Raw genomic sequence first — 16223 nt, 5'->3', positions numbered from 1 at the left:
GAATTCCTCTTTTTACGTTCCCACGGGGCTCAGGATGGGGAATGTAAATCCTGACAACAGGCGCGGCCACGCCCCCTTTATCCGCTCTTGCGAAGAGGCCATCACGCAGCCTCAACCAAAACAGTGGCCTCACAGCCCACATGCTGATTGGGTTTTCTTCTGGCAAGCGCCGGAAGCGGAAGTCGTGCGCCGGACCGTTGCTAGAGCGCTTGCGTGGTCGGGGATCGCCGTCAGTCCCGGTCTTTGTAGTAACTGCCCTTGTGAAAGCGCGGCTTATGGTGACAGTGTCCCGGTCGCGCTACCCCGAGGACACCCCAGCCTCTAGGAGACGGCGACGCAGCTCGTCGGGGAGCCTGCCTTCCGCGCAGACCAGACCATCCCCGTGGGGGCAGCCGTTCCCAATCCCACTCGCACTCCCGCGGCCGCGAGGGCCTCAGGCCTCAGTGGGGTGGGTCGGGCGTCGGCGCTCCTTGTACCTTTAGCCGCTCTGGATCTCGGGAGCGGCCCACCAGGCTCCGCAACTACGCTTTCTCGTCCTCTTCTGTCTACTATGGCGGATACCGCTACCATCACCACCACTATGCGGGCGAGAGGCAGTGGGCGGAAGACTATGAGAAGGAGAAGGAGGAGAGCTATCGTCAGGGGAGGCTGAAAGAGAGAGAAAGGACTGGGGAGTTGGGAGCACCTGAGGTGTGGGAGCTGGGAGCACCTGAGGTGTGGGAGCTGTCTCCAGAGTTTCCTGAGCCAGATTCTGGTGAACACACCCCAGTTGAGGATGAAGAGGTAAAGACTAAGAAGAACAGCAGTTCACGTTCCCGCTCCGAAGAAAAAAGGAAAAAGGCCAGTAGTTCAAAAAATAAGAAAAGAAAGAAAAAGTCCAAAGGAAAACAGAGGAAATATTCTGATAATAGCGACAGTAATTCAGACTATGACACTAGCTCTGATGATGATAAAAAGAGAGCAACAAAAGCCAAGAAAGAGAAGAAAAAGAAGCACAGAGCTAAAAAGCCCAAGAAAAAGACGAAGAAGACTAAAAAAGAATCCAGTGTCAAAAGCTGTAAGGATTCAGAAGGGGAGGTGCCAGAAGATACCTGGATTGAGCAGTCAAAAGATTGCAGATAACATGGCTCTAATAGGTCCAGAGGCACCTATAATACACACCTCTCAAGATGAGGAACCTTTGAACTACGGCCATGCTCTGCTTCCAGGTGAAGGTGCAGCTATGGCTGAGTATGTAAAAGCTGGAAAGCGTATCCCACGAAGAGGTGAAATTGGGCTGAGAAGTGAAGAGATTGCTTCTTTTGAATGCTTAGGTTATGTTATGAGTGGTAGCAGGCATTGCAGAATGGAGGCTGTGCGACTGCGTAAAGAGAACCAGATCTATAGTGCTGATGAGAAGAGAGCCCTTGCATCCTTTAACCAAGAAGAAAGACGGAAGAGAGAATAAGATTCTAGCTAGTTTCAGAGAGATGGTGTACCGAAAGACAAAAAGGAAAGATGACAAATAACTTTTGTTCTATAGCTGGACTTTTAAGAATTTTATCTGACCAAAATTAAAAGGCTTTATGATGCTGCTGTACCTACTATAAGTTCCTCAAGAAAAAAACTGCTTTTTGAGATCTCTTTAGCAATTTATTTTTTGTTATTTTTAATTCTAAAAGTAAAATGTGCACGTTTTTAAAAATATTCAAACACTACAGGAGGAAAGTCAGTAAAATGTAAGTCTTTTACCCCAGCCCCTGATCCTTCTCCCCAAAGAAATCTCTTTTTGGAATCTTCTATATCTGTCCATAAGTTCTGTGTATATACAGGCATGTACGTTGCAGGCTAAAAATTGGATCTGTTAACCTGAAGGGTTTTTTGTTTTTTTCCCTGTTGCTCCGACTTTTCTCTCTTTGAGGGCTTCATTGCCTCATGGAGCCGTTCATTTACCCCAGGGAGAACCAGAAGAACCCCAGAAAGAACAAAGGATTCAATTGAGTGTATATTTCTGGTTTCCATTTAACACTGAGTTAAAAAGTAGAGGTTTATTGGCTCATTTTCCTCTTCAGGCTGGTTTCCCTTAAATAACGAAAAGGCTGCCAAAGTTCCTGAGTTTGGTTATATATTTTCCTGGTCCACCTATGAAGAGAGAACATTTTTGTCCTGGCATTCCAAACAAGAATACGAGATGCAGCCTAATTAGATTAGCTTAGGTCACATGCCCTTCCTCACAAAAGGAATTGTTGCAAGGGAAATAGAATGGCCTACTGAATCTGCAGGTTTTGTCACCCTAATGGGCTACATGGGCAAGGAATGGATACCTGAGTGAAAATCAGAGTAATGTTGGGAAGGGGGGGTAGGCAACCAACAAATGCCCACTACAGTTTTGAATGATTTTTTTTTTTAATATAGACTAGAGAGTACAGGTGCTGAAAGCCAAAGTTTTCTTGAAGAAAAGCTTGGCTTTGACTTAGAAGCCGAGTACCTGATTGAAGGGGTGATAGGATTTATCCATAAAAATAGACATAAAAAAGATAACGATCCAGAGTGTTGAGTATTCCAAAGAGTAGATTAGGCACCAGCTAGACTAGGAGGAGAAAGAACAAAATGAGAATAAAGGAGGAGCTCATGAAAAGGAGATCAGATCAGGTGGGACCAGGTGGGCAAGAGAGTTAGCATTGAGAGACTGGCTAGCACCAATGCTGGAAAAGACTTTTAGAGTGAGCTCCACTCATGTTCTGTGGTAAGGCTTTTGTTGTCATCCAGTGACATCTTCCTGAACTCTGAGACTTCAGCGCTAACCAAGCTAATTTGGATAAGCCCCTTTTCAAGGCTCCAGACCCTGGTAACCCCACAGAGCTGAAGGAGAAGGAGTGCAGTTCTAGAATCTGGCAGGGCAGAGTGATGTAGAAGGGCACTTTTACCCCAGTATGTGACTTGATTGACACTGGACCACACTAGCTTGAGATTTTCCCCAAAGAGAGTTGGGTGAAAGCCGCCTTGTTACCTATGTATATTTCCATTTTTAGAAACAAACCGTACCACACTATACAGATGGATCTATACCTTGCTTTTTTCACTAAACAATATATATTGGAGATATTTTATATCAATGCATGTAAATCTATCTCTTTTTAATGACTTTATAATATTCTATTGTATGGAAGAACCATGTTTTATCCAATGTTTAAGATGTTTTCTGTATTTTGGTATTATACAATACTTGCAGTGAAAATCTTTGTGGATGTATGAGAGTATTATCTGTATCATACTCATCTAGAAATAGAATTAATTATTGGGTCAAAAGTCCTTTGGGTCATCTAAAAATGGCCATCTAGAAGTGGAATTATTAAATCAAAGGGAAGATATTTATAAGTGCTTTCTATGTGCTAGGCACTATAGCAGATATTAGGGATAAACCAAACAGCAAGTTAGGCTTGATCCCTGTCATCAAAGAATTTTACATGCTACTGGGATACTTGTAACTCATGGCTGTAATGCAACAGTGCCTCTGATCATATAGAAAAGGAAGCTTTTATTTTAAATATCCTATGAATGGACCTGATGGAAACATACAGACGACAGTTTTGTTTACAAAAATGAGGATAATCCTGGAAAATGAAAATCTCAAGTTCGAAAATTGATTTGTATTATTAGTGAAATGTAGCTCTGTCCTGGTAAAAATTGCATTTTGATTTGTTCTCACCTTATCTACCTCTACCCCTTCCAAAAGATACAAACAGACTACATAAAAATGCACACCTTGAATTTTTGTTGAAAAACTCTTGTTTGTCAAGCTACGTTAAGTGTATTTATTTTCATGGGATAAACAACGCAATGCCAATAATCTCAGCCTTGATAATATGAGTGACATTTAAGAAGCCAGCCATGGTAGGGAGTTTGAAAGGGGGTAAATGAATTAGAATACATTTACTTCCTTTTAAAATTAAAATTTATGTTTACTCCTTGCATAATTTTTTTGGGGGAAAGCACTAATTTATAAATTTGAAAAATCAGTTGTATGTTTTCCCTTCAGGACAGAATATTAACTTCTAATTAGTAAAATATTTGCATTGACTGGATTTGTTAGCCTAAGGAAAAGTTTGTTTTTTGTTTTTTTTGTGTGGTACGCGGGCCTCTCACTGTTGTGGCCTCTCCCGTTGCGCAGCACAGGCTCCGGATGCGCAGGCTCTGCGGCCATGGCTCACGGGCCCAGCCGCTCCGCGGCATGTGGGATCGTTGCGGACCGGGGCACGAACCCGTGTCTTCTGCATCGGCAGGCGGACTCGCAACCACTGCGCCACCACGGAAACCCAGGAAAAGCTTTTAAGTAAATATATTTTACTTTAATTTTTTTTGTTTGTTTGTTTTGCGGTACGCGGGCCTCTCACTGTTGTGGCCTCTCCCGTTGCGGAGCACAGGCTCCGGACGCGCCGGCTCAGAGGCCATGGCTCACGGGCCCAGCCGCTCCGCGGCATGTGCCACCAGGGAAGCCCTACTTTAACTTTTAAAAGATATTTTCGAGCTCTGACCCTCAAGGAGAAGGTAACTCTCCTGATGATAGAATTTTTTTTCTTTCCTGTTATGAAAATTTCAGGCTTGAAACAATATGAATTATGTCATAAAACCATGGTTAGTATGATATTTGTTTCAAAATTATCAATGATGAAACCAAAGTTTGTTCAGGTTTTTTTTTTTTTTTTTTTTTTTTTTTTGCGGTACACGGGCCTCTCACTGTTGAGGCCTCTCCCGTTGTGGAGCACAGGCTCCGGACGCGCAGGCTCAGCGGCCATGGCTCATGGGCCCAGCCGCTCCGCGGCATGTGGGATCCTCCCGGACCGGGTCACGAACCCGTGTCCTCTCCATCGGCAGGCAGACTCTCAACCACTGCGCCACCAGGGAAGCCCTGTTCAGGTTTTTTAAAGGGTTTATTTTGTTCACAGACTATAAAAATACAGTGTGTGATGAGGTGGGCAAGAGAGGGAATATTTGTTTTCTTCTGCAGAATTTATTTTTGTAGTGATATATGATCCCCTCACCCCCATACATTGCAGAGAATAATCGTTGATTATTCTCTCCCATAGTAATAGACAGACTGTAACTGAGCAGGACCCTATGGGGCCTCCCCAGGACAGACACCTCCCCCATATCCTCTGCTGTGGCTCCTCTCTGAAGTATAGATACATAGATAATAGTATCTGATGCATTCTTCCTGAGTTGTTTTACAGATGCTAAAATTACCACCAAATGGAAGAAATTAACTACTTGATGATCATGAGCCCCCAGACCTACAGGCTCCTAAGAACTGATAATGTTAACCGCCCTGTTACCGCAACACCAACCAATCAGAGAAGTGTGCAGGAGCTTGACCACCGTCACCTGGCTTTTAAAAAAATGCTTTGCTGAAAACCTTTGGGGAGTTGGGGGTGTTTTGAGCACGGACCACGCGTTCTCCTTGCTTGGTCCTGCAGTAAACCTTTCTCTGTTCCAGACTCCGACGTTTTGGTTGGTTTGGCCTCACTGTTCGTCCAGCTCACGAACTTGCGTTTTGTAACAATTGTGAATTTTTTATTACCTTAAACCCTTCAATACAAATATACGTTCATTGTTCAATTTAATCTTCAAAATCCTTCGACATTTCTTTTTTCCACTGTATTTGATGACTTTTTAAATTGGGAAGACATGGTAATATATGTGTCCGTGTTTTAATTACGTGAGTAAGCAAAGTGGAACGCCAGCTGTTTGTGATAACAGTAAAGTGAGCTGGCCCGTTTTTTACATGAATAAAATAAATTTCGGCTTAAAAAATGAAAAAACAGTAAGCGCACAACGGGACGCCCCTCTCAGCTGCGGGGCTTGGAGAACGTTCAGCCAACCGTTGCGAGCTTGGCCGCCTCCTGCGAGGCGGGAGCAGAAGGCCATCGAGCCGCGGTCCTCCCGCAGTCCTAGAGTGACGCTAAAGTGAACCGCGGAGCGAGAGTCGGAGATCAGCAAAGAGCTAAGACGGAGCTTGACAGCGTTTGGCCCTTCCTGCCGGTCGTTGGAGCGGTGAGTGGTGACTGTGCCCCAGCTTGGGGAGGAACTGCAGCCCGTGGGCTGGGGATTAACTGATTCCCTGAGGGTGGAAGTGCAGGGAAGCCTTACCCGATAGAGAGGCCGTGTGGACTTGGGGCGGGGGCGGGCGAGAGGTGTCAATCCTGGGCCCTAGGAGGGGAATGATGCTGTGGATCTAGTTATTGGGGCACAACCTTCTGCTGCATATTTTTCATCCACTGAGCTCAGTTTTAAATACCTATTAAAGGTAAACCTTGGTAACATTTGAGCAGAAACCTGAGGGAGGTTAAAAGATCTGTGTGGCCTTTGGGGGTACGAATTTTCTAAGCAGGGGGGAACAGCAAGTGCAAAGGCCCTAAAGCGGGAGCTTGCTTAACATGTTCGAGGAATAGCAGGGAGACCAGCGTGGTTGGAGCGCAGTGAACCAGGGGGAAGTGTGTAGAAGATGATATCAGAAAGATTGGGGGGTGGGAGGAGGCCTATAGAAAAAGTGGGCATTGTATTGTGTAAGGAATTTGGTCATTTCTTGGCGTGAAGAGTTGTCGGAAAATTTTAAGCAAAGGAAAAACAGCTGACATGTTTTAAAGCATCTACAGCTGGGAACTCATGATGAGAACAGACTGTAGGAAGGCAGGAAAAAAGCCGGTCCCAGTTTGAAGGCTGTCAGGCAGGGAGAATTCTCTCTTACTTGGGGAAAGTCAGCCTTTTTTTTTTTTTTTTTTTTCTATTCTGGCCTTCAGCTGATTGGATGAAGCCCACTCACATTAATGAGCGCGATCTGCTTTACTCAGTCGACTGATTTAAATGTTAATCTCATCCAAAAACGCCTTTACAGAAACACGAGAGTAATGTTTGGCCAAATATCTGCGTACTCGGTGGCCCAGTCAAGTTGTCACATAAAATTAACCATTTTTATTTTCTGTCTAAGAATCATTACTTTCGCAGACTTTTTTTTTCAGTTTCATTAAGAGTTCCATTGCCCCTTGAACAATGCCGGGGTTAAGGGCTCCTACCCCCAGTGCAGTCGAAAATCTGAGTATAACTTTACAGTCAGTCCTCTGTATTCACAAGGCCGCATCGCAGATTCAGCCAACTGCAGATTCAGCCAACTGCAGATTCAGCCTATTTATTGGAAAAAAAAAAAATCCATGTATCAGTATAAGTGGACCTGTGCAGTTCAAACTTGTGTTGTTCAAGGGTCAACTGCAGCAGGATTGGCTTTTTGAATTATAAGTCCATTTTTGACAGAAAAATATCAGCTGGGAGTGCTACTCTAATACACATTCAGGAATATATAACAGCTGGGTGATATTTTTCAGCTAGCTGTTATATATTTGGAATTTGGAACCTAACTGGCCGCAGCCACTAACTGAGCCTCACGCATATTGGTTCAGAAGTGTGTGCCAGCAATTGGCAGACACTAGTCACTGATTTCTAGAGTCACTCAAGAGTTGTCAAAATCAAGAATGCTCACTCTACACATACCAAGAGCCTGTTTCAAAGGACGATGGTGGAATTCTCTGAGTTCAGTTTTGACATGTTGGGTTTGAAAGGCTTTTGTAAGGTATCCAGAAACCAGATAGCCAGAAGGAAATATAGATCTGGCACTCTTGATGTATCTGGGCTGAAAAATAAAGAAGTCATCAGCATAAAGATAGTAATTGAACTTACAGACATACCTGTCCTCTACATTACCCCCTCCTATCTTATGTCCTATTTCTCTCCTTCCTTTCAATGTCCTATTTTTTGAAAGTAATTTTTGCTTACTCTTGCCATTTTCTCATTCTCCTGTGGCAAGGTGACTGTCCTCCCTATCCCATGACCAGAATTGCCTTCACAGAGGTCACAATGACCTCTTTGTTTTTTAATTAAGTGCATATGTCAGTTCGTAGGTGAACGCACCTTCCTATAACATTTCACTCTCGAACACTGCCTCTTTATAATTCCAGTTATAAATCAGTCAGTTGCTATTCTTTTTCTGGGGGTGGGGGGATGTTCCAGTGCGGACCAGAAAACCTGCTAAACAAATTCTAAAAGAGCTGTACCACTATTTAGTTACTATTCTTTACAATTATTATCTCATTTACCTCAAAACATCTCTGTGAATTAGATATTACCTTCATTTTACAAATGAGTAAACAAACAGTGTAAGTGACAGAGCTAGACTAGAACCCAGGCCTGTCTGAGGCCCAGGCTCTTTCCATCACTCCACACTTACAGAAACAGATCCCCTTGGCCTTCTAGATACTACTATCCTTGTTTTCCTACCTCTGCAGTTGTTCCTTCTTACTTCTCTTCCTTACATGTAGGTGTTTCCCAGGGTTCCAGCCCACTTAGCCTTTTCCCAGCCGTAACTTACAACTACCCTGAACATGTGAGGTTTTCCAACAGTTCTGTGCTCAGACTTTTCTGTCTGAAAAACCCTTTCCCGATTTTCTTGCCTAACTTTCACTTGTCTTGTAAGAGTCAGAAGGACTCACCTCCAGAAAACCTTTTCTTTCTTTCTTTTTTTTTTTTTTTTTGCTATTTAATTGCTTTATTAGCTTTACATTTTCCCATGCAAATGGGTGAAACTCTACTGTTGACAGAAACTTAGATTGGGTGCCCAGGCAACCTCCAGTGAGAAGCTGGTAACACAGAACCCACCTGACACATGGAAATTACATAAGGTTCACAGCAAACGGATCAGTAAAGGCATATCAGGAAAATGTAAGGAAAAGGAGAATGAAAATGGGAATCACAGTATTAATCTCGTGGAAAATGGCAGGAGTCAAGGCATAAGGCAAAATTCATCATGATGGTCATGGTGATTAGAGAGCTCCCCCATAAGGATACGCAGACAGTTCCTCAACTGCAGCTCCCTAAGTTTTCTCCTGATTTCTCTCATCTCCATGAACATTTCCATATCATCTCCATCTCCACCCATCCCATCGTTGACCTGCCTCTTGGGTATGGCCCATGGGAAATTAGGGGCAAGTCGGCGAGCCTGTCCCTGTCTATTATTTCCTGCTGGCTGGTGGCCTTCGCCCCCTCCCAAAGGGCGGTCTTGCTCTGCATTCTGCACAGGCTGCTCCACTTCTCCGTTTTCCTGGACCTATCCTCGCTGCCTCCTGCTCTTGATTCTTGCCACGAGTGCGCCTCCTAGACGCTTAGTCCCGCAGACCTGCAAGGGGCCGGGGTGGGGGCAGGGGGCTTCAGAAAGCCTTTTCTGACCTGCTAATTCACTTGAGATTTCTTACGGAGCAGAGAGCTGTAAAGGCCAAGGAGTTCTTTTATCTCTGTGTCTCAGCAACTAAGAGAGTCTGGCACATTGTAGACAATCTGTAAATGAGATGAGTTATGAATATCCATATATTCTTTTATTTAATTCTGAAACTGGCTTTAATTAATGAACCTACAAGCAGTTTTACTCATTTTGTGTCTTTTTTCCCCTCTCAACATTTGGAGAATTTTCAAATCTACTGAAAATTTGAAAGAGTAGTATAATTAATACAATATACCCCTCATATAGCAGCAGCTGTGAACTTCCTGCTACATTTGTGTTCTCTCTCTCTCTCCACACACCGCCCCCCATAATCCCCCCTCCCCAAAACATTTGAAAATAAGTTTTAGTACCATCTCCTGAGAATAAGGATATTCTCTTACGTGACCACCTGAGAAAACTCTTAAGATCTACACACTTTTTCTGTAAAGGGCCAGATGGTAAATGTTTTGAGCTTTGCAGGTGATACGATCTCTATGGCAACTACAGTTGACCCTTGAACAGAAGGGTTTGAACTGCATGGGTCCACTTATGTGCGGATTTTTTCAATAAATATATCAATAGTATCAATACCTGTGTTTTCATTTTATAGATCTTTAAGTGTGGGGAAAAGTTTGTGTTTGATTAGAGATCACAATATGTGGAGTCAAAAGAACTAGAGTTTGAATCCTGATCCTATCCAAGCTGTTTCAGCTTCCTACCCTTGGTCATCTACCAGTTCCTTTTGTGTTTGAGGCAGAAATAGTAAGTAGTATACGGATTTTTGACTACACAGGGGTCAGTGCGCCATTGTTCAAGTACTCAGTCCTGCAGTGTATTGTGAAAGCAGATGTAAACACTATCTAAACAAATGGGTTTGGCTGTATTCCAGTAAAGTTTTATGTACAAAAACAGCCTTTGGGCCCTATTTGGTCGGCTGGGCCATAGTTTGCATATATATATATTATTCATATTCAGATTTCTGAATTCTTCAAAACATATTTGTATCTTTTTTTTAACTTAAGAGCAAATTTCACACATTGCATTTTGCTGTATCTCTTTAATCTAGAAAAATACCTTCCCCACACCTTCTTTTTATTTTCACGATATTGATTGTTTGGAAGAGTACATGCCTATTGTAGAGAAGCTGCATTCTGGACATTCTGGATTTATCTGAAAGTTTCCTCATTGTTAGATTCATGTTAAACACTTTTAGTAAAAATGCTACCTAAGTGATAAGGCACAAGCTCAGTTGTCTTGCTGTTGGTGTTACTAGGTTTCATTTGATTAAGTTTGTGACTGCCAGATAGCTCCACTCTTCCCCTTGTAATTCATAAGCAATCAGTGTGGTGATTCTCTGAGACTATAAGCTTGTCCTTTCCCCGTACTCCTTTCACCCAATGATTTCACCCATTTGTGGTCCTTGATTGAAACAGTTATTTCCTCAAGGGCTACAAAATGGTGATTTTTTCAAATCTGTTATTCCTGCTATGTTAGCTGGTAGTCTTCTGTAAAACAGAGTCTTCTCATTTTGTATGGTTGTTTCAGAGAGAAAAAAAAAAGGATAGTAATTATTGGAAATGTATAAACCCAACAAAGGGGTGTTGCTATTGTTGTTATTATCATTACTACTACTATACTATTACTGTTTCTGTGATTCTTGTTATTACATTTTCAGGGGTATCCCTGAGGAGGCAGTCAAAAGAAAGTTCTCCAGAACAGAGAGAGCAGTCTGAAGCTGGGGATGGCAACAGCATTGGTAACCACTCCTTCCCCGGCTCCTCTGAATCTGAAGAAGGAGGGACTTCACTTAGTGAAGGAGGATAACCGCTCTTCTCGGGAACAGGGGGCCAAGCTGCAAGGAAATGGCGCAGGCCTCGGGCAGGAGCCACTGTGCAAACAGTTCAGGCAGTTGCGCTATGAAGAGACCACAGGACCTCGAGAAGCGCTGAGCCGGCTCCGGGAGCTCTGCCGACAGTGGCTGCGGCCCGACGCCCACACCAAGGAGCAGATCCTGGAGCTGCTGGTGCTGGAGCAGCTCCTGACCATCCTGCCCGAGGAGCTGCAGGCCCGGGTGCGGGAGCATCACCCAGAGAGTGGGGAAGATGTGGTTGTTGTACTGGAGGATTTGCAGCCAGAACTGAGAGGAACAGAACAACAGGTGGTAAGGGTCAGATGTGCTCTTTTGTAGGAAAGCAGGAATTGAGACCTCTGGCCAGAGCGGTGGCCATGAGCTCACCAGTGGGAGAATCGCTAAGCTTTGGTTCAGTTTCTTTTCAGTCTGGCTGTTCATTGCTGAAGGTCTTACCTCAGCCTTACCTGTCTCTGGTGGGAGGAAACTGAATGTGCTCCAGCTTCTCCAGCCTCTTTTCTTTGCCCTTCTGTGGTTTCTCTTTGCTCTCTTTTCTAACATAGAAGTGTTTTTCTGAACAGCAGTTTCCTCCTAAACCCACGTGTACCTAATCATCCCTAGGACCCAAACCAGGCAAAGAAACAGAAAATGCTTGTGGAGGAGACGGCCCCTCTGAAAGCAGTGCTGAAGCAGCAGGTCCAGCCTGAGGGTGAAATTCCCAAGCCCAAGAGACAGAAGGGTAAGAAGTAGACTGCATCTTCCTGCATGTGAGATGTGGTGGGCTTCATGGTCCCCCCCGCACCCGAGGCCCTGCTCAGCACACTTGGCATTTTGCGTCTTATTCTTGTTTTGAGTCAGGTTTACTGAGGTGTAAATTACATGCAGTAAAATTCACTCTTTGTAAGTGTACAGGCCAATGACTTTTCACAAACATGAAATAATTGTACTTGTCTAATGATCACCACAATCAAGATATAAAAGTTTCCATCACCCCAGACATTTCCTTTTCCCCTAATCCTTCTTTCTGTTTTTGGATGTTTCTAGTTTGGGTGTTTTTTGTTTTGTTTTGTTTTTGCGGTACGTGGGCCTCTCACTGTTGTGGCCTCTCCTGTTGCTGGAGCACAGGCTCCGGACGCGCAGGCTCAGTGGCCATAGCTCACGGGCCCAGCCGCTCCGCGGCATGTGGGATCTTCCCAGACCGGGGCACGAACCCGTGTCCCCTGCATCGGCAGGCGGACTCTCAACCACTGCACCACCAGGGAAGCCCTGGGGTTTTTTTTTGTTCAGTTAAAACTGAATGCTTCTCCTGTGTAGACGTTCACCTTCCTCTTCTCCCCATTACTGTCGGGGTGAATTAAAAAAGGAGTGCTAGTTTCTTACCCAAGGCAAAGAATTCCAGCCACATGATTCATTACTCATTTTTTCTTACCACATTCAAATTACTGTAAACGACTACTGTCTTTTACTTCTAAATGTTACCTGAATTATTTTATTTTGCTCTACCATATTTTCGTTGACTCTGAATTTCTCTTTCTAATTTCTATCCCTTTCATTTTCTCCTCTTTCCAGTCTGATACAAGCCCTGCTTCTCTTTTTGTTTTACTGTCTGTCATTTTAGTGCTTCCACTGAAGTTAAATTACCTCCTGTTCATTCTCTGTCATTTAAACACATTCATTAATGTTGCTCTCCTCATTAAAGCCCTTCAGTGAGCTAAGTAATGTTATTCTTTCAATTTTTTTTGATGTTTGAAAAATTCCATAATAAAAAGTAAAAAATAAAAACCAACCCACCACCTTCAGTGACTCCCAATAGCCTTTAACAAAGGCCTCACACGGCATGTTCTGGCATTTGCAGACCTTGCAGCCCCATGTCCACTAGCATCACCAGCTTGCTCCGATTTGCTTGAGACTTTTAGCTCCAGCTGTTGCATGTGCTGGGAAACCCCTTAGTCCTAGACACATTGGGCTAATTAATCGCCCTTTGTCCCACCTGATCACACTGTGTGTTCCCCTCATGTTGAGTTGCATTCCATTTCCCATTTGCTCCTCTTCTGTCTGGAATACTTTTTCCTCACTCTCCCTGGCTAATTCCTCCTCATCCTTCAGGACCTAGCTTAGATATCACTTTCTTTGTCCTTCCCTAATTTCTCCAAGTCTGGATCAGTTTCCCCACCTGTGCTGCTAGAGCTCCAAGTTTTCTCCTACCACGGAACTGATCGTATTATATTAGAGTTGCTGGTTTACTTCTCTTTTTCTCCCACCAGACCAAAAGGGCATGGGCTTTGTTTTGTTTCCTGAGTCTGCTACTGTCCCTGGACTACAGTAGACCTTCAGTAAATGTCTATTTGATGAATGGCTGATTTCAATTCTAAAGGCTCCTTTTACCTACTACCTACTCCCCCTGCTCAATTTCTGAGTCTGCTTCAAAAGTCCACTTCTTCTGGAAGCTTTCTGAGTAAAGTCACTGAAAGAGAGAGGCCTACCTTTTCTAAACAGCCTTGCAGAAATGAATTTATGCCGTGTAATCAGTGATGGGTGTTTAAGTATGAAAAATAGATTTAGCAATAGTAGATTCTTGAAACTGTTCCTTACCCTCTAGATCTGTTGAAAATGTTATTTTATATTCTTCTTTTATTTATTTACTTTTGGCTGCATTGGGGTCTTCGTTGCTGCATGCGGGCTTTCTCTACTTGTGGCGAGTGGGGGCTACTCTTCGTTACGGTGCACGGGCTTCTCATCGCGGTGGCTTCTCTTGTTGCGGAGCACGGGCTCTAGGTGCGCGGGCTTCAGTAGTTGTGGCGTGCAGGCTCAGTAGTTGTGGCTTGTGGGCTCTAGAGTGCAGGCTCAGTAGTTGTGGTGCACGGGCTTAGTTGCTCCATGGCATGTGGGATCTTCCCGGATCAGGGCTCGAACCCGTGTCCCCTGCATTGGCAGGTGGATTCTTAACCACTGCGCCACTAGGGAAGCCCCATTATTTTATATTCAAGTTCAGGTTGTTTTTCAGTTTTGGAGGCCCCTGCCTCCCCCTTTTAGTTGTGTATGTCATTATAAAATCACTGGAAAAGAACCTCTTATTCTCATCCCTTAACTCTCACTCCCTCCCCCATGGAGCCTACTTCATCCTCTTGCAAAAGGCCTTTACACATAGTACATGTTTTTAATCTTCCCTCTCCCGCATGTGCTTTTACTTTCCCTGATGTCTCCTTCCCACACCCTTCACTTTCTCATCTACTCTCACTCATTAAATGATCTGCTGCCTTTATCTTGCTTACACGGGGTAACCCTCATTTGCTTGTTATTAGTGCTGCTTAGATGCTCCCTCTTCTATTTTCTCCATCCATCTCCCCTTTTACTCTCTCATTCTGACTTTGCATCCCCTTTCAGGCTCCTGGACTTAAAAGACTTATCCTATCTACTGTTCCCTCTCACCCTCTTCCCTGTGTGTCTGAGCTAAGGTTTTATTCAGCACACATTGTTATAATTTGCTTACATGTCTTATGTTCCAGACATATAAGCAAATTATTACAACACTGAGATATAATAGCTCCATTGAACCACACAGGAAAGCAGTTACTGCCGTCCAAGGAGATCAGGAAAGGCTAAGACATTTTTGTGGACTTCATGTTACCCTCAAGGCCTTGTGGCCCAGTGTTTTTGATTTATTAGTGAGGAGACTGAGCCCAGAGGAATTACCTAAGATTACGCAGTTAATCATGATAAAATTGGCAGCACATCTGCATGTCTTCATTTCCAGTTTATTTCTTCATTTCTGGTGCTAGCCCTTTCTTATTGGCCCCAGGGTACTCAGTTGACCTAGCTTTCTAATTTTCCACATGAGGCCATTATCAAGAACATACAGCCATGCCCTTTATGACAGTTTGCTTGCTTGCTAACTTCTGTTTGTGTGTATGTATGTATAGATGTACGTATCACATGATAAACCTCAAACCATTTAAAATAAGTTGCCTCTCACCATAATCCCCCAAAGGCAGCCACTGTTAAACAGTTTCTTATGTATCATTCCATGTATGTTCTATGCAAACACGAGCACCCACAACATTTCCACTTTGCACACATGGCTTGATTCAGTTTTTTTCCCTCCTAATTGTAGATTCCTTTCCCTAAGCACCAAAAAACAAGTAACTGGTGGTATATATTTAATGTTTCAGGTGAGGAGACAAGGACTGAGAATGGGAAGCTGGTTGTAGAGACAGACTCCTGTGGAGGAGTGGAATCATCTGGGAAAATATCTGAACCCAAAGATGCTTATTATGAGGACTCTAACTTGGATAGGCAGCAGGACAAGGCCAAGGAGAAGACTGACTATAAATGCTCAGAATGTGGGGAGGGGTTCATCCAGCACTCAGACCTGATTAAGCATGAAGGTTCACACAGGGGAGAAAAGCTCTGTGAATCTGAAGTGTGTCAGAGTTCTAGTCTTACTGGACATCAGAAAATCCACTCGAGAGAGAAGGGTCATCAGTGTCATGAGTGTGGGAAAACCTTTCAGAGAAGTTCACACCTTGTCAGACATCAGAAAATCCATCTTGGCGAGAAGCCTTATCAGTGCAAGGAGTGTGAAAAAGTCTTTAGCCAGAATGCAGGCCTTTTGGAACATCTCAGAATCCATACTGGAGAGAAACCTTACCTGTGTATCCACTGTGGAAAGAACTTTCGGCGCAGCTCTCACCTTAATCGACACCAGAGAATTCACAGTCAGGAGGAGCCCTGTGAGTGCAAGGAGTGTGGGAAAACCTTTAGTCAGGCCCTACTCCTCACCCACCATCAGAGAATCCACAGCCACTCCAAAAGCCATCAGTGTAACGAGTGTGGGAAAGCCTTCACTTTGACCTCAGACCTTATTCGACACCACAGGATTCACACTGGAGAAAAACCTTTCAAGTGTACCATATGCCAGAAAGCCTTCCGACTAAACTCACACCTTACTCAGCACGTGAGAATCCACAACGAGGAAAAACCGTACGAGTGTAATGAATGTGGAGAAGCCTTCAGACAGAGGTCAGGTCTTTTTCAACATCAGAGATATCACCACAAAGACAAACAGGCTTGATGAGGTGTCCTCTCCTTACGGAC

At 43.9% G+C, this 16223-nt stretch overlaps 3 protein-coding genes and 1 non-coding gene across 4 annotated transcripts; 2 read left to right on the top strand and 2 right to left on the bottom strand.

Annotated features, from left to right (window-relative positions):
* Window positions 1-232: 232 nt before the first annotated feature.
* NKAPL (NFKB activating protein like) lies at window positions 233-5681 on the top strand. The gene is given in 6 exon segments (XM_060308200.1): window positions 233-395; window positions 397-1104; window positions 1106-1443; window positions 1445-1718; window positions 4151-4312; window positions 5211-5681. Coding segments are annotated over 4 exon segments (1230 nt in total). The 5' UTR covers window positions 233-275; the 3' UTR covers window positions 1509-1718; window positions 4151-4312; window positions 5211-5681.
* A 181-nt stretch (window positions 5682-5862) lies between these two features.
* On the top strand, window positions 5863-16200 carry LOC115848774 (zinc finger and SCAN domain-containing protein 26). Its single transcript, XM_030849711.3, has 4 exons — window positions 5863-6030; window positions 10956-11441; window positions 11751-11868; window positions 15299-16200. The coding sequence occupies exons 2-4, from the start codon at window positions 11022-11024 to the stop codon at window positions 16198-16200; spliced, it is 1440 nt and encodes a 479-aa protein (XP_030705571.1). The 5' UTR covers window positions 5863-6030; window positions 10956-11021.
* Window positions 8025-8086, bottom strand: LOC115848835 (U7 small nuclear RNA). Its single transcript, XR_004037846.1, has one exon. It is a non-coding gene; the product is annotated as a U7 small nuclear RNA (small nuclear RNA).
* Window positions 8688-9883, bottom strand: LOC115848823 (protein BEX3-like). Its single transcript, XM_030849761.2, has 2 exons — window positions 9872-9883; window positions 8688-9130 (listed from the first exon to the last, which is right to left on the bottom strand). Exons 1-2 carry the CDS (start codon window positions 9881-9883, stop codon window positions 8807-8809), a joined length of 336 nt encoding a protein of 111 aa, XP_030705621.1. The 3' UTR covers window positions 8688-8806.
* Window positions 16201-16223: the final 23 nt, after the last annotated feature.

Source organism: Globicephala melas, chromosome 11, assembly GCF_963455315.2.
Source record: "Globicephala melas chromosome 11, mGloMel1.2, whole genome shotgun sequence".
NCBI classification, from domain to species: Eukaryota; Metazoa; Chordata; class Mammalia; order Artiodactyla; family Delphinidae; genus Globicephala; species Globicephala melas.
Note: the sequence above shows the minus strand (reverse complement) of the source record. Positions and strands in the feature narration are given on the sequence as shown.